Source organism: Astyanax mexicanus, chromosome 7, assembly GCF_023375975.1.
Source record: "Astyanax mexicanus isolate ESR-SI-001 chromosome 7, AstMex3_surface, whole genome shotgun sequence".
Taxonomy (NCBI): Eukaryota; Metazoa; Chordata; class Actinopteri; order Characiformes; family Acestrorhamphidae; genus Astyanax; species Astyanax mexicanus.
The window spans coordinates 48,044,533-48,071,485 of record NC_064414.1 but is presented as its reverse complement, the minus strand read 5'-3'; the positions used below and the strand labels follow the sequence as shown (position 1 = coordinate 48,071,485).

The 26,953-nt window shown below is 37.3% G+C and overlaps 1 protein-coding gene across 1 annotated transcript in view; it reads left to right on the top strand.

The window, feature by feature from the left end:
• rnf150a (ring finger protein 150a) overlaps positions 1-25,807 on the top strand; it is a 51,934-nt gene extending 26,127 nt beyond the window's left edge. The window contains exons 3-7 of the mRNA XM_007253700.4: positions 455-526; positions 2,272-2,354; positions 4,184-4,280; positions 6,248-6,458; positions 16,796-25,807. Coding sequence (XP_007253762.3) covers positions 455-526; positions 2,272-2,354; positions 4,184-4,280; positions 6,248-6,458; positions 16,796-16,917 — 585 coding nt within the window. The 3' untranslated portion in view covers positions 16,918-25,807. The remainder of the gene's footprint in view (positions 1-454; positions 527-2,271; positions 2,355-4,183; positions 4,281-6,247; positions 6,459-16,795) is intronic.
• The last annotated feature ends 1,146 nt before the right edge of the window (positions 25,808-26,953 follow it).

Here is a 26,953-nt window from a genome sequence, read left to right as displayed (position 1 = left end):
TTCTTCATGAAGTGGACTTTAAATATTTGACTTTTTCTTTCGAAAAGATTTTCTTTGACAGCAATTTTACACATGACAGTAAATCTAGGCTTATATAGTATAAATACTATATATAGTGTATAGTATAAAAATAGTAAACACGTTCCAGTTTCCATTGCTTTTCTAGTTAATTTCCATTTATTTACAACCCAAACAAGTCCCAAACATTTGTTTAGTCATCAATATCAGTAGTATTTTTGAACCTCTTTCCAGGAGAAAGTGGTAAGTCAGAGTGGTTTACATCAGTGGTGCACATTATACTGTAACAGTCCTGCTAAATGACCTATGAGTTCAGTTAATTCAAGGTAAAATAATGCTTAGTGAGAACCCCCACTTTAAAACGCTCTCTCTTAGTAACACTATACTGAATTGCTGGCATTCTTCACCACAGTTCATTAATTTTTATCTCATTCAGAGACGACTAGGAGATGCTGCAAAGAAAGCAATCAGCAAGCTGCAAGTGCGGACCATCAGGAAGGGGGACAAGGTAACCTGTTTATTCAGCTGCTTTTTATTCTATTGGTTCAGACCTTTGTTTAATATTCTAGCAGGTTCATTAATTCTGGTCATGGAGGGCCAGTGTACCACACAGTTTAGGAGTGTATAAAGCATCATTATGTAAAAAATTGGCAGTCCTTGATTTTGGGTTTAGCCTGGAAGGAGTCTAGAAGTAGAATTTGTGTGCTTTGAGACACCCTTTTCACATGCATTTGTTGATAAGCTGTGTCACCACAATAATTGGCATCTCTTTGTTGCTGCTCAAAAGTGGATCTGTTTTCTGTAAATCTGCTTTGTGACAACTTCTGTTGTAAAAAGCGCTGTAGAAATAAAACTGAATTAAAACTGTGAGAATCTGAATTGAAAGAAGCATGTTAAGCTACATTACAGGATTTTGTGTATACTTGCATATCATATTGTTCAGACTATAAGGCGCACCTAAAATTCTTTAAATTTTCCCAAAAACAACAGTGCAATCAACAGTGCGCCTTATATTCCAGTGCATCTTATGTATGAATTCTACCAGTCAGTTATTAAGGAGCAGTAAACCCACTCATTATAAGGGTGAGTTTTCAATAAAGTTTCTCCAGCACTAAGGCTGGGTGCAGCAACATTAGCATTAGCCGCTTAGCTGCAGATCCTCAGTCTGGCACTTTTACGTCCCGCTAGCACTGCGGTTAGCGGCTTGTGCTAATGCTGCTGCACCCAGCCTTATTGCTGGAGAAACTTCACAAAAAAACTTAACCTTAGACAAAATAATGGAAATCTAAGATTACTGTAAATAAATGAAAGCACTTTATTCACCCAAATAAACAGTTTTCAGGAGAGAATCTGTGCAGATTAAAACCCAGTACTCAAGGTTCAAGGTTAATCTGGTGCGCTTTATAGTCTGAATAATACGCTAATAATTCAATTAAATTCAACTCAAATTTATTTGAAAAAAAAAAGTATTAATTTCTTAAGTATTTTTTTTTTTTACAAAAACTTACAAAGCAGCTTTACAGAGGTACGGGTCCTAGCCTTTTATGAGTAAGCACCACAGTGATGGTGGAAACAGTGGTGAGGAAAAACTCCCTAAAACTAAGAGAAAGAAACCTTAGTAGGAACCAAAAACTCCTATGATGAACCTAGACAGCGCAAAAAAAATAAATAACAGAATAAAAAAAAAACAATACAGAGAGATAATGTAGAGCTGTAGATAATGTACCAAAAGGTAGGTGCAGGACACATGCTCAAAATTAAAATCCAGTCAGCTCAATCATCCATATGTACAGCTATGGAGTGTGGCAGGAATGCATCAGTGAGCATAATGTTGCTTTTAGCAGTTAAATCATTAAGTAAGTCAAATTATGCTGAATGCCAACTCTCCAGGACTGGAAATGACAGAAAGTCTGTCTTTTCCTTTTAGTCTGTTATTAAAGAAACATTTTACTGAAAGTTAGATTTTCACAATTTCTCCTGAAAGTGTAGTATTGTAGCTAAATCAGTAGTAAGACTGCTTAAATACACTTAAATATGGCTTACTCTGATTTCTCCTTCTCTGATCTCTAAGCTGTAGGAGCTATAGCTGCAGACTGTGTGCATGCAGTTCATTCTCATTAGACATGCTTCATGCCTTTTACTGCAGAGCTGTCCCTGCCTGATCCTTTTCTAGGAAACCTCCATTAGTACACACATACACACACACACACACACACGTTCTCTCATCCTTGTCTCTGTGGCTTTTATTTCTAGGAAACAGAGTCAGAATTTGACAACTGTGCTGTGTGCATCGAGACCTACAAGCCCAACGATGTAGTGAGGATACTGCCGTGCCGGTAAGCATCAAAAGCTCAAGCCTGCTGTGATGACCCTGGATGACTTATCTAGCTCTTCTTACATCCAGCATGATGTTAAATAAAGACATCTTTCAATAGGGATCATACAGCCACACACAGTCCATATATGGAAACTAAGCTCCAATAACAGCCTGTTTTGAATTGAATATAGTTGTGATGTGGAAAAATCAACACAATTACTGTTGATATTATTAATTCTACAGCAGTTTAGCCCCGCCCAGTCATGCAGACGTTATTCAGCTAGTGTTTCATGATAACAAAGACAGTGGAGCATCTTTGTTTGCTTTGTTGTTTAGAACTGCCTGTGCTTCTGTAGCAGTGATTTGTCTTTCTGGTGCTTTAATTTGTCTTTCTGGTGCTTTAAATGAGATATTGATAAGTTTTTTTCTTTTTTTTTTTTTTACCAATCTGATTCCAGTTTGCAAAATACCAACCAAAATTGAAGTTAACTGTTACATATTATCAGTAGCACCCCCCCTAAGAAGTAGGTTCTGTCCAGCAGAGCTAGGTCTGGTTGAATAGGTGAATGATAGGAAGTTTTAGACATACTACAATCCTACATAAACATGTGAAAACAGCCCAGAGACTGACTTGAGATGTTCAGAACATAATACTCACTCTTTTCTGTCCCCCTCAGCAGCCAAAAGCATAGTGTATCACCCACTCACTGTATAACTATAAAAGTCTTAGACCACATACCTCTTAGGCTTATAGGCCTTCAAGAAAAAAAGTATGGCAGCAGGGCAATTACTACAGATTTACAGTTAACAGTTTATTATAACCTAAGTAGGCATACAATAAATAAGACAATATTCTTAAGGTAATCCTAGGAATAACCAAATAGGCCATAGATCAATCAAACAAGAAAACAGTCAAGAATATTGAGTCGGTTGATTCAGTTCAAAATGTGAAACTCATATATTATACCGGTGTATTACACACAGAGTGATTTTTTTAAAGTGTTTATTTCTTTTATTGCTGATTATTATGGATTACAGCCAATGAAAACCCAAAAATCAGTGTCTCAGAAAATAAGAATATATATATATATATATATATATATATATATATATATATATATATATATATATATATATATATATATATATATATATATAAGACCAATTGGTACTTTTGGCAGTGTGGGCAGTGTGCCAAGTCCTGCTGGAAAATGAAATCTGCATCTCCATAAAAGTTGTCGGCAAAGGGAAGCATGAAGTGCTGTAAGATTTTGTGGGAAAACAAAACTGCACTGACTTTAGACTTGATATTGAACACAGTGGATCAACACCAGCAGATGACATGTCTCTCCAAACCATCACTGATCATCAGTAAAAAAAAAATTGGGTTTTCATTGAAAGAAGAGGAGAATTTAGCAGAGTTACAAGCTCAATACAAAAAGATTGGACTGTTTTGGGGCACAGTATAAGTTTTATCACCATAATCTACTAACTTCCAAAAGAGAGGTGCTGCATCTGTGGATGAATTAAATAAATAATTATAATAAAAAATAATGCCAGCTCTTACCAATTTGTTGAAGATAAACCAACACCAGAACATCATCACCCACAGAAACAACTTAGTTGTGAAGCTCTGGTGAAACACACAAGCTAAATTCAGCCTGTATTATATTCTGTGGGATAAATACAGGTTTGAAATGGTTGTGTATGATTATTTCTTTTGGGTACGGTACATGTTTTTAAAAGACACATAAGTAAAGTTGTAAACATATAAATCTATACTTTGAATGTACTATATAAGTAAATACAGTACTTCTTAATCATTTCACGTTTGTTGTGTTTTATTAGGCATGTTTTCCATAAGAACTGTGTGGATCCGTGGCTGCAGGACCACAGGACCTGTCCCATGTGCAAGATGAACATTCTCAAAGCTCTCGGCATCCCGGTATGGCCACAGATCATCTGGATGACATTCTACATTATATTCTAGCTACTAGCCCATCAGTACAATAAACTGTGAAACCATATTAAACTATATTATGTATAGCTGCAGGTGCTTTTTGGGTCCTGAAAAGTTTTCTTGTTTTCCTGTTATAACAGACCAACTATACCTTGAACTTTATGAAACCAGAATTATTTTTCTATGGTGGCACTTAAAGAACTCATTAAAACATCTTTATTTTTAAGAGCTCTAGCTCATTAAATTAGCCTTATTACTGGTTGAAAGTTATAATCACCACATCTCACTCTCAGCAGCTCGAAAGGCCTCTGATACTTTATACTTGTCTATATCTTGTACACTTACTGCAGGTGTGAACTTCAGCAAGGTGTGCTGTTCTACAGCCTGCACTGCACTTCTAAGATTACAGTGTTTTCCATGATGCAAGATGGCAAGAATACATTCTGCACCTGAACATTTTTTAAGCTGTCAAAAACAGTGTATGAGAAGCAAGCTGGTGAATATATACGCTAGTGTAGTAGACCTATGGAGCCTTATCTGTCCAACACTTTATACTGTGCTTCTCACAAAACCTCCGTAGAATGTTTCTACTGAGTTGTTTAATAATGTATTATTGCAGTTAATAATCTGATCATAATCAGATTTCTACTGTTCATTCTGATTATGTAGGTTTTAAGTTTAAGTTTTAATTTGATCGGGAGATCGCTTGTTCGAATCCCGGTCATGCAGCTTGCCATCTGCTGCCAGAGCCCCGAGAGAGCACAATTGGCCTTGCTCTGGGTGTGTGGATGGCGCTCTTTTTCCCTCATCACTCTTAGGATGATGTCTATCAGCACAAGCAGTTGGAAAAGAGGTGGTGGCTGACTTCACATGTATCGGAGGACGCATGTGCTAGTCTTCACCCTCCTTGTGTTGTGGCATCACTAGTGATAGGGGGGGTATACAGCTGAGTAGTAGCTAGAACAATTGGCCTTGCTAAATTGGTGAGAAAATGGGAAATAAAATTAAAAGAGGGAATCTAATGTAGCTCAGTTATTAGATTTCCTAAGCAGATATAGATTGCTGTTAACAGTTAACTGTTAAATGTAATCTAATGTTTTTTTTCCTTCCTTAATAATAAAAAAAGTTGCAGTATGTATTAGTATGTTTCTAAACTGAAAGCATAAGCATTTCTTACTGTAGAGAAGATAAAATATATTGTGTTTAATGGTATCAGTCTGCTGGAAAGACCATCCCTGCTAAGCCTAATATATTAATTAAAAAAAACTGGGGTGTCGTGTCACTTTACGAGGGAGTTCTTCTTCTGGCCACGTCACGCGCCTTTACGTACTTATGTCACACGTACAGCCTCTAAAAGAGGATCCGGCTCAGTTTTACTGAACACGAGCGGCTGGTGGTGCAATGAAGACTTCAGAAGGGGAAACTCAGAGCTCAGTAGCTCATTCACTCATAGTAAATCCAAAGTGTGTAGTTGAAGTGAAGTCTCTGACTGAACATAACCTGGAATCGGATTCATTCGCTCTGAAAGGAGACCGCATCACACCCGCCCAGTTTAAAATGATTAATCTGCATTCTCGGTGCAATTACCCATTCTTACCAGAGAGGGCCCTAAATCCCAAAACTTACAGACATCAGTTTTAAATACTGCATTTTGTGATTACTTCTCTTGTCTAAGACTAAATTTTTAATTTGTTTAATGACCTGAAACATTTAAGAATGACAAACATGCAAAAATAAAGAAGGCATGAAGAGGTAAACACTACAGTAAGGATGTTAATGGTTTTGAGAGATGTTCTGTCCATTGTCGCATCGTTTTGACAGCTGTGCAAACTGTGAAATGAACAGTATTAAAGTGAAAGCATCACCTCCACTGTTATATAATACATGCTCTAACGCCAGTGTGTGTGTGTGTGTGTGTGTGTGTGTGTGCGTGTGTTGACTCACTCCTGCAGCCGAACGCAGACTGCTCTGATGACATTCCCCCCGACTACGAGCTGTCCCTGAGCAGCCCTCCCACTAACCCTGTGACGGGGGCCAGTGAGGTGACGGTCAGCGAGAGCTCTGTGGTGCTGGACCCTGCTGTCAGGACCGTCGGCCTGTCGCACATCTACCCGGATCCCGATTCCCTCACACAGCTCACAGAGGGGCGACACATCGCCAGCAGTGAGTACAAACTACTGACTAATGACCTGTAACTCACATTATTTTACCTGTTAATAAATCTGTCTAAAAAATTGCAGCGAATGATCATCCTTTATATCAGGGGTATTTAATTAGAATTCAGTATGGTCCAGAAAATTTTGACAGGCCAAGGTTCGGACCAATTGTTAACTTGTGTTTCTATATATCCTGTAAGGTTGTTTGAACTGAATGATGAAAAATCTATAATAATAATAACAACAATAATTATAATAATAATAAAAATGACAAATGCCGCTCTGGCCAAATTTTGTATACATTCTTGTAATCTGTCTCTCTCTGTCACGCTCGCCTGACTTTAGTTTCCACCCGTTCTCGTTTTTCCGCCCGTTCTCGGGCTCCCTGTCTCCTTATAAAGGCGTTTTTTCATGGCTGCGTCCCAATTAAACAGCCGGAGCAGCGGGACCGCGACCCTGACAACATTTAATTTTTTTTTTCCTTGCCACGTCTGCACAGATCTGATTGACTGAAGAGAGCGTTTGGTGATCTGTGAGTTTACTGCGCCGCAAAAATACAATTAAATCTTTCTCAGTAGGTTCAGGTCCGCATTGGACAATATTTGGGTCCGGACCTGGACCGTGGTCCGACTATAAGTGACCTCTGCTTTATATCCTTTATATAGTCATTGCACAGCTGTACAAGCCATGAACACTAGAAAAGTTCAAGTAAAAGTGGTGTCAGTTCAGTTAGGGGATGTGCTAGGGCTGTACAATATCGTATCGTGCACAACAAAATCATTAGAACTTTTTAAACACTATAAAAAAGGCCATACCAGAGTAATGGATATATGTTGTATTTAAAAGCAGTCTATTTTTTTCTACTGTTTGCGAGTTACTTTGAAGCTTTATGTTCATGCAGTACAGTTTAATGATAGGTGTTTTTTTGTAACATTACATTACATTTTTGCATTTGATACATTATTATTATTATTATTTTATACAAAATCTTAGTATGTTGTTTGCAAAATAGGCTTGCAAAAGTTTACAGATTTCAAAGTATTAGCTAAGCCACATATGTGGAGTTGTGGAAAATCATCAGTATTTGTATTAACTGTATGGATTTTATTATCAGGTGACTCTCCCTCATGGAGACTTAAAGATGGAGATTAAAATACAAAGAGTGTGCAGATCTGTCCTCAAAGAAAAATGTGCTATTTAGAAGAATCTAAATTATAAAACTATAATATTCTGCTTTGTTTACAGAATTTTTCTGCATGTGTTCCTGTATAATTTAATATAGTCTTCAATATTACATTTAGAATGTAAAATATCATTAAAAAAAGAAAGAAAGAAAATACATTGAATGAGATTAGATATCTGGCATGCATTACTACAGTGTTGCTCACTGTTGCTCCACACATTTTAGGGCTTTCCCTGTTCTTAACACATCTGATTAAACTAATAAGTTCATTACAAGCCTTTCATAGTTGCTGTGGGTCTGTTAAAGCATGGAATCCACTAAAACTAAGTGCAGGACAAGTTGCCTCCAGGACCAGGATTGAGGAACACTGCTTTAAACAGTCCAGAGACTCCAGTCATCTGCAGCAGATCATCAGTAAATCAGCTCATGACAGTTTGAGTAAACAGAAACACCCTCACAATTGCAGTTATAGTCCCAGAGTAGCACTAAAGCAAGTGCGCTAAGCTCAGCCCAGTGTTAATAAGGCTGTGTGTCCTGTATATGGAGCTGCTTGCTGAATATTTACCCTGGCCAGGTCCACTTCCTGTGAGTCAGGCCAGAAGCTGCACGGACACACACACGCACACACACACACAAACATGTTAAACCCAGACACACACACACGCACGTGTGCCACAGAGAAGGTCAATAGTGCCTTTATGCCTCTTCTACAGGCTGTTAAACAGAGCTGAGCTTTAGCGGGGGTCTCGTGAGCAGGCGTGCCTGTGGCAGGATTGTTAGATAAGTGCTTCAGCCTGTGGGGTTTAAAGGCGTTTTCACACCTGGAGGTCCAGACCAGAGTCTGAACTAAGGTCTGTGTGTTTGTTATGTTGTTTACTGTATATTTGGTCTATAGTTTTGGTTTCACATTGCAGTTTAATGAAAACACTAAAAGACTTAAATTCTATTTTTTTATCATCACTAATGTGGGCTCCATCTTCCTATACTTAACTCAAGTGTTGTAGACAGTGGAGCCAAGACCAAAACCAGAAAAAAACAAGGTCAGATTAAGATTTTACAATAAAAAACGTCACTTAGGTTAGCTAGCTTGATGCTAAGGTTAGCTAGCTTGTCAATAGCTTTAGTTTTCTCCCTGGTAACATTAGTGTGTTAGCTAGCTTGTTGCTAAGGTTAGCTAGCTTTTTCGCTAGCTTTAGTTTTCTCCCTGGTAACATGAGTGTGTTGACTAGCTTGTTGCTAAGGTTAGCTAGCTTTTCGCTAGCTTTAGTTTTCTCCCTGGTAACATTAGTGTGTTAGCTAGCTTGTTGCTAAGGTTAGCTAGCTTTTTCGCTAGCTTTAGTTTTCTCCCTGGTAACATGAGTGTGTTGACTAGCTTGTTGCTAAGGTTAGCTAGCTTTTCGCTAGCTTTAGTTTTCTCCCTGGTAACATTAGTGTGTTAGCTAGCTTGTTGCTAAGGTTAGCTAGCTTGTCGCTAGCTTTAGTTTTTTCCCTGGTAACATGAGTTTGTTAGCTAGCTTGTTGCTAAGGTTAGCTAGCTTGTCACTAGCTTTAGTTTTCTCCCTGGTAACATTAGTGTGTTAGCTAGCTTGTTGCTAAGGTTAGCTAGCTTTAGTTTTCTCCCTGGTAACATGAGTGTGTTGACTAGCTTGTTGCTAAGGTTAGCTAGCTTTTCGCTAGCTTTAGTTTTTCCCTGGCAACATGAGTGTGTTAGCTAGCTTGTTGCTAAGGTCAGCTAGCTTTTCGCTAGCTTTAGTTTTCTCCCTGGTAACATTAGTGTGTTAGCTAGCTTGTTGCTAAGGTTAGCTAGCTTTTCGCTAGCTTTAGTTTTCTCCCTGGTAACATTAGTGTGTTAGCTAACTTGATGTTAAGGTTAGCTAGCTTTTCGCTAGCTTTAGTTTTCTCCTTGGTAACATTAGTGTGTTAGCTAACTTGATGCTAAGGTTAGCTGTCGCTAGCTTTAGTTTTCTCCTTGGTAACATTAGTGTGTTAGCTAACTTGATGCTAAGGTTAGCTGTCGCTAGCTTTAGTTTTCTCCTTGGTAACATTAGTGTGTTAGCTAGCTTGTTGCTAAGGTTAGCTAGCTTGTCGCTAGCTTTAGTTTTCTCCTTGGTAACATTAGTGTGTTAGCTAGCTTGTTGCTAAGGTTAGCTAGCTCGTCGCTAAGGTCAGTGCTCTCCTCGATAATATTACTTAGTATAATATTATGTTAGTTTGCTACTAACATTAGTTATCTCCCTAGTTTGTACCTATCTCTCCTAAAAATCAGAACCAGAGGTAACAGGTAACAGAGGTCTCTGTTACCAAAATGTTGCAGAGTTTACATTCTGCTGAAGGTTTTTTCTTTCTAGAAAGTTCTACATACAAATTCACGATGATTCACATAAACAAAATAAAAAATATGAAACCCATATATTATAAAGATGTATTACACACAGAGTGATCTATTTTAAGTGTTTCCTTTATTGTTTATTATTATGGTTTACAGACAATGAAAAATCAACAATCAGAGTCTCAGAAAATTAGAATATCATATAAGACCAATAAGTACTTTTGGCAGTGTGGGCAGAGTGGCAAGTCCTGCTGGAAAATGAAATCCGCGTCTCCATAAAAGTTTTCAGAAGAGGGAAGGATGAAGTGCTGTAAGAGTTTGTGGGAAAACAAAACTGCACTGACTTTAGACTTGATAATAAAACACAGTGGATCAACACCAGCAGATGACATGTCTCTCCAAACCATCACTGATCATCAGTAAATTTTAAACTTCATTTGGAAATCAAGGGACCAGAGTCTGGAGGAAGAATGGAGAGACACCCAGTTCAACAATCAGTGATGGTTTGGAGAGACATGCCATCTGCTGGTGTTGATCCACTGTGTTTTATTATCAAGTCTAAAGTCAGTGCAGTTTTGTTTTCCCACAAAATTTTACAGCACTTCATCCTTCCCTCTGCTGACAACTTTTATGGAGACACAGATTTCATTTTCCAGCAGGACTTGACACACTGCCCACACTGCCAAAGGTACCAATTGGTCTTATATAATATTCTATAGCTATATATTTTCTAAAACACTGATTTTGGGTTATCATTGGCTGTAAGGAATAAAAACTAAAGTCAAATAGGTTGTAACACATTGTACATTCATTTAGTGCTTGGCACTGTGACCAAAAATGTATAGCACACTTTTTTAAAGATTGTTTCACTGTATATCACAGTATTGCATAGTATTATTATTATATCAGTATTATATAGTATCACAGTATTTAGTGTTTTCTATATTTTTGATTGACATAAAACCTTAGGGCTTTAAATAAAGGTCAGAAAAAATCCCACCAAAACCTACTAAACCTCTCTGTTTATAGAATGAATCTATTAAAATCTGCTGGGATGGTTGCAGTAGCATGCTAACAGCATTTGTTATATCATATTTTGGACATTTCATCCCCCACTCAGGAATACTACTGCTTTCTATTTAAAAGAAAAACAACTTTTGGACTGCTATTTTAAAAGAGCACCACTTTAAATGACAAATGGCTGCAATATCAAACTTTTTTGCACTCCGCCTCCACATTCACTGTGGTACGAAATTCCGCTCTGTTTTACTGTTGGGTTTAATGGTTTATGTACGTCACTGTGGCATCCACTTTGCATAACTCCTTCTGGCATCCAAACATGCTTCTAAGCCCAGGCGTGTGTGTGTGTGTGTTAGTGTTTAAGTGTGTAAGGAAGTAATTCAGAGCTTTTAGAAGCATAAGAGACCTAACACTGGGATTCTGCATTGTCTGACCTCAGCAGCCAAACAGGACACCTGGAGGGGTTTCCATGGTAACATCACACACACACACACACACACACACACACACACACACACACTCGCACTGCTTCATCTTCATCTGCAGTCCTGAATCCCTTCAGCGGCTCTAAAATGGAGCCTCCACAGCACTGCTCACATTCCTGTAACATTTCCCATCAGGCCACATTTCCTCCACCTTTAAGGAGCAAATAGGGAGGAAAGGGAGGGGCCGGGAGGGGTCGGGAGGCAGCTGGGATCACGTCAGTGTTTGGATGGATCCCTGCTGTTCTGAAAGTTTCCTCTAGAACAAATGTCTCTGTTCAGATCCTCAGCTTTTCTTCAGTAAATCTATTGTACCATAAAGCCAGGGTGTGAGAGCTGAGCTGTGTTCAGCGTACATAAGCTTTCAGTGGGTCTGTTACAATAATTATTAACTGTAATATAATAATAATCATCTTTGGACGGTATATTGTCCAAAAGTAATTAAGATAAATTATATTACTGTAATTTTAACAGTATTTTATGTAGTGAGCCCCAGATACTATATAGTGAGTACAAACACGTGGTAAGCTCCAGATACTATGCAATGAGGACCAGCTACTATGTTATAAGCAGTAGATAATATGTAGTGGGCACCAGTTACTATGTAATAAGCACGAAATACTATGTAGTGAGCACAATATACTTTGTATTAAGCATAAGGTTCTATGTAATAAGCAACAAGTACTATGTAGTGAATACAAGATACTGGTGAGCACCAGATATTATGTAGTGAGCATCAGGTACTATGTGGTAAACACGATACTAAGTGGTGAGCACCAGATACTATGCAGTGTGCACCAGGTGCTATGTGATAAACATCAAATACTATGCGATGAGCACCAGGTACTATGCTGTGAGCACAAAATACTATGTGATGAGCACAAGATACTATGTGGTAACAGCAGAAAACATGTAGTGAGCACCAGATACTATGGAATGAGCACCAGGTATTACGTAAATAACACCAAATACAACGTAGAGACTATGTAGTAAGCAGCAGATACTATGTAATATGAGCACAATATACTATATAGTGGGCAGCAGGTAGTATGTGGTGAGCACAAGATACTATTTGGTGAGCACTAGATACTAAGTGGCCTGGTGAACAGTGTTTTTTCCTTTTAGTAGCTAGGGTCTTAGCACATGGTATCTGGTGGAATATTGTATTTGTATTTATCAACCCTGAATAAAAAAAAAACAAAGAAAAGAAATGGGCAATATCAATGTTAGTAAAATAGAGGTTCATGTGTTGTATGATATTGTTGATCAAATACTTACTGTGACATGCCAAGCTCAGTTTGTAAGTGGTGTGGTGTTATCAGGTCGGTGTGGGTCTCTTCCAGGTGTTTCGGTTTCCTGCTACCTCCCATTAACACACTATATGCTAAGTTGACTGGTTTAGGCCTCATTTGACTGGCAGTGATGGCCAGGATGCAAAAAGGAGTGGTAGTGTTGTGTTTTTAATTCACATAGTAATTCAGCATGCGATTGTGTTACTTTTTTATGATTAGACCAATGGAAATGCCCTAAAAAATACTTTGAAAAAGAAAAAAAAATCTTTCTTAGCTTTTAGTGTTTGCTATTTCGGAGATACAAGTTTTTGTAGTGTGTTAAACCCCTCTGGAAGCCTCTTCCTCCCGTTTAAGCAAACTGTGCTCTGTGCTGGTGTAGATTATAGAGTTCAAACAGGCCTGAATAACAAGCTGCACTGATAACAGATATACATACAGGAGTGTGTGTGTGTGTGTGTGTGTGTGTGTGTGTGTGTGTGTGTGTGTGTGTGTGTGTGTGTGTGTGTGTGTGTGTGTGTGTGTGTGTGTGTGTGTGTGTGTGTGTGTGTGTGTGTGTGTGTGTGTGTGTGTGTGTGTGTGTGTGTGTGTGTGTGTGTGTGTGTGTGTGTTGTTCTTGCCTGTAATCATTTATAACAGATAACTGTGGTCCATCACTGACCTGGAGCTCCTCTGAAGCCTCAGATGATAATCACACGTCAAAGACTGGTGTGGGCTGTGTGGGAGATACTGCTGTAGATCCCCTTGTTCAGTTTGGAAAACTAAACTAAAGAACATTAAACTGGGAGAAACTGATGATTTAGAAGTACTGAGTTTTAGCCCTTTATACTAAAGACTTTTAGTGAAAAGTGAATACTAAGTGTGTAAATGTGGCTCATTCTGACCTCTAGTGGTGAAATCCTGCTGTCTCTTACTTTGTTCACTATCATCAGTGTAATGGGGCAGTGTTTTCTCCATGTTTTAACGTTCAGTCTATTGATGGAGAAAGGGAGAGTGGGTGTGCAGATGATATTAGCATAAAAGCGTTTTAAAAAGAGACAAAAAATGAATACATCTAATCAGCCCGTATAATAAATCTAGCATAAAATAGCGCATGCTTTTGATGATGATAACAGCAGTTACTTTCTTCACATGGTGTAGACCAAAGGCGTAGGAGCGGGTTTGACATTGGGGGGCACATTTGCTAATATGAATCAAAACCCACCTTATAGTGACTTAGAACAACATTAGTGAAATTACATGTAATCATAAAAAAAAATAATTTTAAGTTATAATCTGTTTATAATTAGTTAAATCCAACTAAAGGTCACTTTACAACCTAAACATATTACTCCACATTATAGTTAATGTTGTGTAACTATAAATTGTGTGCAATGGCTGAATTATATATAAATATATATGACAGAAACTGATCAGTTATTACCTATTATTTAAAATAATATAACAGATTTAGCTGTTATTATTATTATTATTATTATTATTATTATTATGTATTGACATGTCAATTCTGTTGTATACTTATATTTTCTCCTCTCTTTGTTAAAAAAACTCAGTAGCGTTGGGTCCTGTGTTTTTAATGTAATTTTTTCTACTGAAAGCATTTCTTACAATGTTATTCTATTATGAAAAAGAATGTAACAGCAGTTAATATAAACGTTAGATAACCCAAAGTCGTTTTTTATTGCAGTATATTGTGATATAAGCCTAGTGAAAGACCACATAACAACCAGAGCCAGCTGCTAACAACAAACACAGCACGCTTTCAAAATACATTTATTTTAAATAAATTTCAGTTTTTTTCTGCGGTATCATTTTTGGGTTCCCCCAGTTCATACGCCAATGGTGTAGAATATTGCTTGAATAGGCAGAGTCATAGTTATTTTGGTCTGAATATGATTGTCTGCTTAAAGGGACTCAATTTGAAATAGATAATATCATCGCTGTCCAATAAAAATCAAGTAATATCCAAAACAGCAACTTTACATGTTACAAGAGAGAGATAAAAGCTACAGATCTTAACCTCATTGAGAATCTTTGGGATGTGCTGGTAAAAGAGAGACTTTGTGCAGGGGTCAGACTCTACCATCATCAATGCTGCTGCAAGATCTTGGTAAAAATTAATCCAGCAACACTGGATTTGAATTAATTTTGTGACATTACAGAAGCTTATCAAAACAATGCCACAGTGAATGTGTGCCTCAATCAAAGCTAAAGGCGGTCCAACTAAATATCATAGTGTATTTTTTTTTTGGCCAGGCAGTGTATAAGCTCTATATAAGTGTAACTCATTCATTTATACCTTTTATAAACTGAGTGAACAATGTTATTCTAGCTTTTGAAGCAGTCACATGACCTCCTCACACTCTTAAAGCTAACCCTTGATCTTTGTGTTGAAGTTATCAGGAATCTGAGTTTCCTTTTGATCAGGGTTCCAGTATTTCCTCCTGTTCTCTGACTCTCCAGTGTCCTGTTTGTTCTGGGATATTTTGGGTCGTAGAGATGTAGGTCAGATAACTTTTTTCTGGCTGCAGCAGAAATGGATGTGGACACTGTAAAAGCACAGCCTGGCCTCATTCTCCCTTTTACACTTGTATTGGTCATGTTAGTGAATTTATACAGGAGTAGGAGCTGATTTGTTTTTATTCTTCAAGAAAATTCTCTAAACACCGACATGTACCAAATATCATACGACAGGAAATAGTACAGTGGCTTGCAAAATGATTCATACCCCTTGAACTTTTCCACATTTTGTCACCTTACAACCACTACTTAACCCTTCTTTTATGTTACGGGTTAATTTGACCCATTGTAAAGTTTGAAGATCTAGGAAAAATAGTTAAAAGTATTTTTTCAGTATGAAGCTTCGTCTGCTTGCCTTAATTAGTGTGATCAATATATAATACGAAAATGGTTCACCTCACATATTTGCAACAACCTGCAAAAAAAAAAAAAACTCAATGCAATGCAATGTTATGTTTCAATTTTATGTAAAACAATACTTTTACATAACATTGAAACATTAGATTGCATTGCATTGCATTTAGTTTTTTTTTTTCTTTCTTTTTTCTTTTTTGCAGGTTGTTGCAAATATGACCTTAACTGAGGCAAGTGAGACCTGCAGTTTTGTAACTGTTGTTCTGGGTTCTGTTCTGACCTCCTGGATGAGTTGTCCATGCCCTTTTGGAACACTTTTGGTTGGTTGGTTTCTCCTGGGACGGTTCACCAGTGTTCCTTGTTTTTTCTCCATTTGTGAGTAATAGTGAATCACTGTGGTTCTCTGGAGTCTCAAAGCTTTAGAAGTGACTTTTTAATCTTTTCCAGACTGATAAATGATCAATGACTTTGTTTTCTCATCTGTTTTTGAATTTCTTTAGATTTTAAGGGCATAATGTGTTTTATTAGATCTTTTATCTACTTCATGTTGTCAGAAAGGTTATATTTAAGTGATTTCTTGATTCTACAGTTCTGTTACTAATCAGACCTGGTTGTGGTTAGTAGTGAACTTGAAGTCAAAAGTTTGATTAATCACAATTAATTTATAGAGGGGGGCAAACACTTTTTCACAGAGAGCTAGATTGTTTTTTATATTTTTGTTTCCCCTCAATAAATGAAAATAACTGGTTGTTAATCTGAAAAATATTAGAATAACAGAAATGCAAAAACAAAAGAAATCTGTAAAGGGGGAAATGCTTTTTCATTCCACTGTATATGGAAATGTCTAGGAACATCTACAGTATATAAAGTTCTACAACAAATAAAGCTAAGAAACATGTTAATGTGTAGGAATATCTATACAAGATTCTATAATTAGTCTATGTCTATAATTAGTAATGTAATTACTGTTGGTTAAGTTCTGTTGTCTGTATGATATAAAATGCAACATGCAAACATCATCAATCCAACTGATCTTTTTTATTACGTATATAATCATTAATAATGATTAGTAGATGTATCTCTGTTATTATTTTTTATGTTAACTGTTAAATATTGTATGCTTAGCTCACAGTTTCATCATTAAATCCCTTGTTTTTCTGCCTCCAGGTGAGCACCAGCCGCCTCTAAGCAGCGAATCGGACACTTCGCTCATCTACCCGGTGGAAGTGAGTCTGTCTGACGTGGAGCTTTCTGCTGAAGCTGGTCAGGAGGAACATGAGAAGTCCTGAGTGGAGAGTCTGCTCACTGCACACTGAGCTCACTGAGCTCGAGAGGGGGTTCCTGTGGAGCCGTGTGAGGAGTCGGACCATGACGGTGTGGAAAATAGAATGGAAATAGGAAAAAGAACATAAGCAATATAGAATCAACAACCAATTCTGCAGCCTCCTTTATCGTCCCCGTGCCCTCATCAGCATCAGCATCAACATCAACATCAGCATCAGCATCAGCACAGTGCTGGTGGAGATTCCTTCACCAAAAAAAACAAAGCATACAATCAAACAGCTTCTCTTTCCTCTCTCTTTCTATTTCTCTCTCTCTCTCTCTCTGTGGCCACAGTCACACCAGGTTGGTTTTGTCTTCTCTACTAGTTTTACAGAAACTGATGCAGAAAAAAAAAAGCACACAGATCTGTACCAGATCAGCTCCACGGACTCTGTGGAAATGGAAATGTTGACCTAATGATGACTGAATTAATTTCTTTGTGGGATCACTGCCAGCATTCGCATAATATTCCAGACTTAAAACCTAAATAATCTATATATACTGAGATGTATAGATGTGAAAAACTTACTGCAAACTGCTGCAGCAAAAAAAAGCAGCTCAAGTGCAATCCAGCCAGCAGCACCAATGAACACCAGATTCCCACATTTTGTGATACAGTGAATTCTCAAAGTCTTTCTTTGAGAATTTTCCTTTAAGACGACAACAGTGCTCATAGTTTGCACGCTGGCTGCCTGCCTACCATTCTAGCATCCTTTAAATTGGGCTGTGTCTACCAGCACTTTCGCCGTAGCATCGAGACTCCTGTTATTGTCCCGCCCCTTTACCCCCTCCTCCCTACAGAGTCCAGATCCAATAGTGTGATTGGAGGAAAGTTGAGATTTACCCAAGAGTATGTCCAAACCATTTTCGTATCTCGAACTCAACCCATGGATTGCTTGTGGCTGGTGTTGAGCAGAACATGTACAGTATTCTAGTTAATTGAACTAGTTAAACAAGCCACATAAACAAGTGGCTCCAGCGTCTCTTATACAACATCCCGTGTCTTAGAGCCAATTCTGTGTTGGTGGGGTGTTCAGAGAGCTGGGTGATTGGGTGATCGAACTTTGGGTTCAATTTAAAGCAGTTTTCATTGGTTTTTAGATTATGAGTGCTTTAAAATGAGGCAGTTTGCACACCAACATCACTGTCCAAAGAAACATTCAACGATTCACCTCCAAAATGGAAAGTTTACAGAAGGAAATGCGAGTTAAAGTAATCTTGTAAAGTTAAAAGTTCATCTTTATCCCCATACATCTCTTTACATTTACAATTGTCTATAGAGTTGCTCAAATAACTATTTGTAGCACCTTTAATTTTAAATTTCTTAAGAAATTACATGAAATTCCAGGTATATTTCTGATCAGATTTTCTATTTCCAATTTCAGATCAAGTTTATGTTGGTTGATACGTCAGGAAACTTTCAGTTGTTGATCTTAACAATTAAGAAAAAATTATATGATTTGTCTTTTTGGACAGTGATGGAATCAAGCCATCCTTTTTGGCAGCATTCTCTTTAAAATAAAATGTTCCAGAAATACTTATTTGGTGGAAACCTTTTTTAAAGGTTTAGGAACCCATCCAATAAGTATGTTAACATTTAAAACATATATTGAGGCAGATAACTATGTTTTAAAATAAGTTGCACAAGGTGCACAACATGCAGTACCAGTTGAAATCAAAACCGCTTTACGTTTTAATTTGTATAGAACCCTATGTAAAGGTTCTTATCATGGTTCTGATTCAAGTGTTTCAAGTGTCAAGTGTTTTTCAGTCTACAGCAGAAATAAAAGGGGTGGCCTCACTGTTTCAGTGCTTTTGGAGAGCACTGTAGTTTAAGTTAAATACCAATTAAAACCAAGAATCTTTGAGGAACCTTTATTTTTAGGAGAACCCCCCCCAACCCCCACCACTACTACCCTTTTTCCAGATTCTCCTCACTCTATGACTCTTAAGTGAAGGTTTACTACTGTAAACTGCGTAGTGTTCTCTGAAGTGCCACCTCACCGCGAGTGAAGGCGAGTTTGCCCGGCATTCATCCCGTCGTGCCATGCCAGATACAGGTCTCTCCTCAGAATGGAAATTAAATTCTCGGGTTTGAGGACGTTTTGAGGAGTTACAGTCACTGAACCGATGGATCCGAACGTCTGGTGTTTCTTTCCAAAGTGTCCTCACTAATAGAGGATCAATAGAGCTGCTTTATATAAAAAAAGACCCCTTTACTTTAAACACCAGTCCAGTTCAAGCACTTGGACTGTATGTGTATAAATATAAATATATATATCCATATATTTCAGAAATGTGCCCATATAACCCTCTTTTTGATATGCGAGCATGTTAGTGAATGAGTGGATTGCTCTCAGCAAAAGTCACAGAAATCACAAATCACTTTTTATTGCACATCGACTTTACAGGAGAGCGAAAGAAAGTCTTAACGGAGGATTTTATTTTAATATCAAAGTTTATTTTTCTAAAAAATCTATATAATCGAATAAAAACCAAGGAAAATAACAGACCCTGTTTACAGCTGGTAAAGATTTAGGAGATATTCTAGCTATTCTAATTATCTAATTATATTATTTCCCCCCACTTTTGTTTTGTTTCGTTTGAACGTCTTTCCTGAGTAGGAATTTGAATTATTTTTAAAATTTAAGCCCAAAGGTAACACTGTTTATGTGTGTGTGTGTGTACTATTTGTGTGTCTGTATTATGTTCCCGTTTGAAGACGTCTGCGTGTGGAGAATGAGACTGGAAACGCTGTTCCTTCGTAGCAGACGTGCCCTTATCCCGACCTGCAGGAGCTGTTTAATAATCATAAGCCTTTCCTGGAAAAAAAACAAACTCATTTCTCAGTGTTGATTTATTTTGAATGTTTGAACCTTTGACTTTTGGAAGCCCTCGACAAGCGATAAGCACACGCGTAATCCCTGTTCCTGACAGCCGAGGGCATTCACGTGCACACCAGAATCTTTCTTACTTAGTTTTTTGTTTATTTGTTTGTTTGTTTGTTACATAACACTAACCAAAGCGAGCTCGAGCTTTTTACTTTTCACACCCCGATTTCTGAATGTTTATTTCGTCTGCTTTAATTTTGTAATTTTTTTTCTGCTTTAGGTTTGTGTAAATACGATGTATCATTTCACTCGAGAAGTGCTAAAACAGGACTGAACTGAGATCAGTTGTGAGTGCTGGTGTGTGGATGTGAGTGTGAGTGTGTGAGTGTATAATAAGGGGCCATGTAGCTGCTGTGCTGGTGATGATTGTGTTTAACATAAGCAGCATTACAGGATGTGAGAATTAGGATTTGTTTAGCTCCTTGGCTCCCCCTGCAGGTGGGAGACTGTAATTTGCTGCATCCCATGATGCATTATTATTATGGGTAGCACTTTATAATAATTTTCATTAATATATTTTTTAACTAATGATCAGTAGATGTGAACAAAGCAGTAGTTCATCAGAATTTGATTATTAACAAATGCTCACACATGCCACTTATTTATCAGCATGGATATTCATATTAAAAATGTTAGCAAATCATTAGCTCATCAGAATTTGGACATTAATAAATCGCTAGTAAATACGAATTTTTAACCGGGCAAATGTTTATCAATTGCAGTTCATGTTGCAAATGCGTTCATTAGTATTTACAAATGTGATAGCAACTTTTTAGTTTCTAAAAATGTGACAAATAACAGTTGTTATAAAGTGTTACCTTATTATGATACATTATGCCCACAATCGTAATATCACAATACTAATGCAATTTTGCGAAGCTTAATTAAAAAATATCTGAAGTAATTAAAGAGGCTTGTAATGTGAACACTGACTTAGTTGCTAAACCGCTTTCCTGTACCCTGTATCTAAATAGACAAGTTTACAGAAAAAGGGGGGAAAAAACATAATTTTTAATAGAAGTCACTGTGAAAAGATTTGGTTTCAAGTTATTTTGCTGTATTTCTATTGGCCCATTCATTATGAACTAATTCTGAATAATAAAACAAAGAATAATTAATTCAACGTATTCACATCATGTAAAAAAGAATGGAAAGTCGTATAAATGTAAAAATCTGTAATATTACTCTATATTACTCTACCAACTAAGTCCACATAATTCTCTCACTTCAGATGCAGCTTCCGTATCTCCCAGCTTGTCCAGGAATGCATGTAAAAGTAAAATGTAATTTTACTCCCCACCCTTAGGGGGAGCCAGGAGCAACAAAAAATACTTAACAAAAAAAACACAGAAATTATCACATAATGCTGCTCTAAGATGAAAAAATTGCTACAAAGTGTTTCTTTAAACAGATGGTATAAAAGGGTGTAGCAGGTTATTAAGTGAAGTGTTCCTTCAGTCGGTCAGAAAAAAGCACAAGCTTTTATAAAGTGTTACTCAAGATCCAGCAGTTCACTCTGCATTGATTTTACACTCACATTTAATTACTCTTTAATTTATGTTCAGTATAAAACCAGCTTTGTAGAGCAGCGTTTCTCAACCCTGGTCCTGGAGGGCCACTGTCTGCTAGTGCGTTTTATTGCTTTTCTGATTTAGCACATTCACTTAAACTAGAAATACTCAATAATGAGTAATAAAGGCTGTTAATGAGCTGATTAATTGGATCGAATGTGTTTAAATGAGAAGGTAAAGCTCTAAGAAGTGCAGGGCAGTGGGTTGAGAGATGCTGATTGTAGAGGGATTCTTCATTTCAATGTGACATTATTTGATATTATTATTATTATTGTTCCATTATTTTTGTATTATTGTTATTATTGTGGTGCTAATTGTCTGTAATTTATTTTGTATAGCTAATGCTTAGCGCAATCATTTCTATAATTATTATAATTTTTTTGCTTCAGGCCCGGCTTTACAGACAGCAGGCCTTGCATTAGGCTTACTGTGTGTCCAGAAAACCAGCCTTTTGTGTGCAGTAGAGCCAATATGAGGTCAATATAAGGGAATTTGTAGCATCTACATTTACACGCTTTATTTGTGTGTTTTTATTAGTTTCGGATTTGTCCAGGTTTTGGTGCATCCCGGTGCTGTTAGGTCTTTACATGGACACTTTAATTCCAGCAGGGACTGTAACCTTCAGCATACGTTTCCCATAATACTCTACACTTTATCTCCGCCCAGTGCTTTGGAATTCCCATAAGCATGTTTGCAGCACATGCAAGCTGTGAGTGATGTATCTACAGATCTGTCAGTCAATTTGTTCTTCATCCTCTTAGTGTTACAGCGAAGGAGCTACTAAACATAGTCCCGAGGGTTTGACTGTAAAGGAATGGTTTGGTGAAAAATAAAAATGTTACATTAATTACTTTTAATTTGACATATTTATTTATTAGTGCATCTAAAAAAAAAATACAATATCATTGCAAAGTTATTATTTTATTTTAGTAATTTAGTTTAAAATGTGAAACTCATATATTATATAGATGTATTACACACAGAGTAATCTATTTTAAGTGGTTTTTAATTTCTTTTATTGTTGATGATTATGGCTTAAAGCCAATAAAAAAACAAAAAAATCAGTATCTCAATTTGTACTTTTGGCAGCATGCCAAGTCTTGCTGGAAAAATGAAAAATCCACACCTTCCTTCTGCTGACAACTTTTATGAAGATGCGGATTTCATTTTCCAGCAGGACTTGGCACACTGCCCACACTGCCAAAAGTACTAATTGGTCTTATATAATATTCTAATTTTCACTGATTCTGTTTTTTTTTTTTATTATTATTTATTGGCTGTAAGCCATAATAATCATCAACAATAAAATAAATAAAAAGCTTAAAATAGATCACTTTGTGTGTAATACACCTATATAATATCGGAGTTTCACATTTTGAACTAAATTACAGCAACTTTTCAATGATATTCTATTTTTTTGAGATGCACTAGTATTTTTTTTTTGTCTGAATGTTGTTTCTTCAATTTAGCGCTGGAGCTGCAAAGCTAATTTTGCTAACTTAACACTAGAAGTCAATAGTGAGGTAAACCTGTTTTCTGTAACACTTTTCTCCATCTGTTCAAACTTCATTAAAGTCTTAATAAAGTCTTGTTTACATGGTTTAAAGCACAACCTCACTCACTGTAACTCAAATACAGTATAACCACATTGCATAACTTAGATAAAAGGTGATATGCTAAATTCTGACTCCATCATAGAATATGAGTCCTATTTGTAGGATCAAAGCTGCATTCACATGGTAGTTAAAAGATTCTGCTTTCCACTTCCCAGTTTTTATGGTCAGAGTTTTAAATGGAAAATGGCAGATGCAAGGTTTCTTCTGACCAGTTTCTTAGGCAAATGAAAAATGGAAGATGTTTTGATTGCATTTTACATCAAAAAATTACACTATAAGATTGTCAGACCAGTTGTGGTAAACTCCAAAGTCTTCAGCTGATTTTTTAAAATGTATTTATTTAGCTTCGTATTTAACATTAGCTTCATAGCTCCAGTGCTAAAGTACCGTATAAAAATCGGACTGAATCTGAGGTGGATTTTTTTTAACTGAACCATTCCTAGCAGACCTGCTGGACTATTAGCCTTTAATGCTACATGTGTTCTGAACAGCTAGCGTTCAGGTGAGCCTGAGAATGAAAGGGTTTCTCTGCTAGTGAATAAAAAACACAGAGCCCAGCTTTGAGCTCGGGGTATTGCCCTGTTATTTCATGATCACCCTCTTGCCTTTCCTCACTCAAATGTCAGTGTGTGTGTGTGTATGTGTGTGTGTGTTTTGCGACTGTGTGAGCTTGTTCTACCCTACACTCTTAAAAATAAAGACAAAAATGAGTTCTTTGGAGTGTGAAGTCATAAAGAAACCACTTTTGGTTTGTTAAAGATCGTTTTAACTAATGTTTCTTTAAAGTTTAACCTCAAATAATACTGAATACTGTAAACTGGCATAGTTTAGCAACTATGATAGATATGGAGTTTTTAATTGTTTATTTTATTTATTTTATATTGATTAATAAGCACAAACAAATTACAATCTTTCAACAAGACATTGCAAAACCCCACATTGCTCATACAGTGATGAAGGTGGATTAAGAAATGAAGAATTTCAGGGCATGTTACAACAGCACAATTACCGTAACCAGTCACCATTAAACTAAGATCTCATTAAGAACTTGTGGGACTGTGTTGGCAATGTCTCAATATGAAAGCCACAAATAGGACAACAGGTTTACAGAAACAGTGTGAGAAATGTGGGAAGAAACACATTAGATATAATGGATTTTATGGTGTGTATTAATCACTAGAAATAAAAATATTTGAGCAATTCTTTATCAGAGCCAGTGTAGCTATAATTGTTCTATATTAAAGGTGTCACCCTGGGTTCCTTCTTTTCAGATTAAAAGCTCATTTGACATGCCATATGTTATGAAACACAGTGGTTAGCACATTCGCCTCCTGGCGCTGGGAGCCTGGGTTCAAATCCCTATCTGTGTGGGTTTCCTCCGGGCACTTCACCACTTTTACAGGTGTGGGCAATCTCAAGCGATTACCTGAGGTAACACTTGATCACTTATCAGTTTACACACTGCTATCCCGTGACTTTTGGCATGTGGATGTATGTCTCTAGCCTTAGCTGGGATGGTAGTGTTCTCTGAAGAGAAGCCCTGCAGGTTGAAAATGGAGCTGCTCTACTTTATAAATAAATAATCATAATCAACCATTTTTCACTATTTTAATTTTTGTATTCATGAAATAAAATGAATTAATATTTACACCATTAGTCACTTTTACTAATCGACTAAATATTCCAAAAGGTAGTTTTCATAGCTCAGAAACCCATCTTTTGGACAATAAAGTTGACAAGCAATCTTTTTATTTGTTTGTCTTCTTTTTTTGTCCGTGAGAGGATGTTTTAAAACTCATTACCCAACCCACTTATTTGGACTCCCCCTATCACTAGTGATGCCCCACTAGTAAGGGATAAAGGGAGCAAGGCCAATTGTGCTCTCTCAGGGCTCTGGCAGCTGATAGCAAGCTGCATGACCAGGATTTGAACCAGCGATCTCCCGATAATAGTGGCGGCGCTTTACTGCACTGCACTTAGTACTACTCTGAGCTCCCAAGATGCTTAATTTTGAGCTTAATTATTTACAGCTCCGCACTGTGGTGACTAGTGGATGTTCTGGTCGATTAGTTGAGTAGTTGATTAGTCTATGCAACTTCTATTTGCAAAATTAAAGATAGTAACTTCCAAAATTTCAGTAAAAAGGGCTCAGTTAGCAAGTCGTTCATGAGTTGAGAGGGACAATGCAAATCTCTGCAGAGCTGTGACTTGGAAGGAACCCAGTTTGACATAAGTTCACCCAGTTGAAAGAGTTTTTCCTCTGTACAAACATCTAAGCCAAGAACCATTTAAGAAGCTTTATTTTTAAGAGTGTAGCTGATCTTTTGGTCCTCTACAGCTTGACCTTTTTCCAAGATGGCGGATTTGAAACCTTTTGATAGCATTTCAAGGCTCTATATTGTGAGCCCCTTGTTCCTACCCTCCTGGAAAGCACTTTATCTCCTTACTGGAGAGGCTGACACGTGAAACACACAATAATAAGCTCGTCAGGGTGATTGCTTTACTTTACAACACTACAGCAGTTGTAAGTTGTAAGAGGGCTATTGGATCTCGTATGGCACAACTTCCCCTTAAAATAACCATAGGTTCAGGATTGTTACTGAAAATGAAGGTTATAATAAAGTATCCAGCCAAGTTCAACAGTATTGCTGTTTTGTTATCTAGAGGACAATGTAAATACATCCAGCCATCTTGTTATACTGTTCTAGTTCAATGTTGCACGTGTTTGAGTCTATGATTGTGAGGTACAATAAATTTTATTGCAAGTTTTTTTTCAAACACTGTTTCTTGTCTTTTTGTATTACTGATGATATTTAAACACGTATCCTGGATTTGCTGCGAATCTCTGCGTGCAGTTACAGGGGTTGGACAATGAAACTGAAACACCTGGTTTTAGACCACAATAATTGTGGTGACGGACAGTTCTGGTGGAAACAGTAGAGTTAAGGTGCACATTAAATTCTGCGTGATTTGGGCAGCCGTGGTTTTATGTTTTTTGGATACAATCCGGGTTAGTACCTGAATATCCCTTTCAGACAGCTTCCTCTTGCATCCACAGTTAATCCTGTTGGATGTGGTTTGTCCTTCTTGGTGGTATGCTGACATTACCCTGGATACCGTGGCTCTTGATACATCACAAAGACTTGCTGACTTGGTCACAGATGTGCCAGCAAGACGTGCACCAACAAATTGTCCTCTTTTGAACTCTGGTATGTCACCCATAATGTTGTGTGCATTGCAATATTTTGAGCAGAACTGTGCTCTTACCCTGCTAATTGAACCTTCACGCTCTGCTCTTACTGGTGCAATGTGCAATTAATGAAGATTAACCACCAGGCTGCTCCAATTTAGCCATGAAACCTCCCACACTAAAATGACAGGTGTTATAGTTTCATTGTCCATCTCCTGTATGTTTCAGGCTGATATTGTTATATGTGGCTCTTGCCACAAGGGGGTGTAAAAGGGCTTCCTCCACTGCTCTACAAAAGGCTCTCAGAGGCTACTTTTGGTGAGAGATGTTGGGCCTTATCGTACACCCTGTGCAAGGCATGTCGCAATGGTCTTTGCTATCTTACACCCCCTCAACAGTCTATTTTCACAGTAAGGTCCCTGATATAGACAAAACTGAGGCAGTAAGGAGAGTAAGTGAATATTATATAAAACCAATTGGTACTTTTGGCAGTGTGGGCAGTGTTCCAGGTCCTGCTGGAAAATGAAATCTGCATCTCCATAAAAGAAAGAGTTGTCAGCAGAGGGAAGCATGAAGTGCTGTAAGATGTTGTGGGAAAATACTGCACTGATTTGGACTTGATAATAAAACACAGTGGATCAACACCAGCAGATGACATGTCTCTCCAAACCATCTCTGATCATCAGTTAATTTTACATTTCATTTGTAAATCAAGGGAGCAGAGTCTGGAGGAA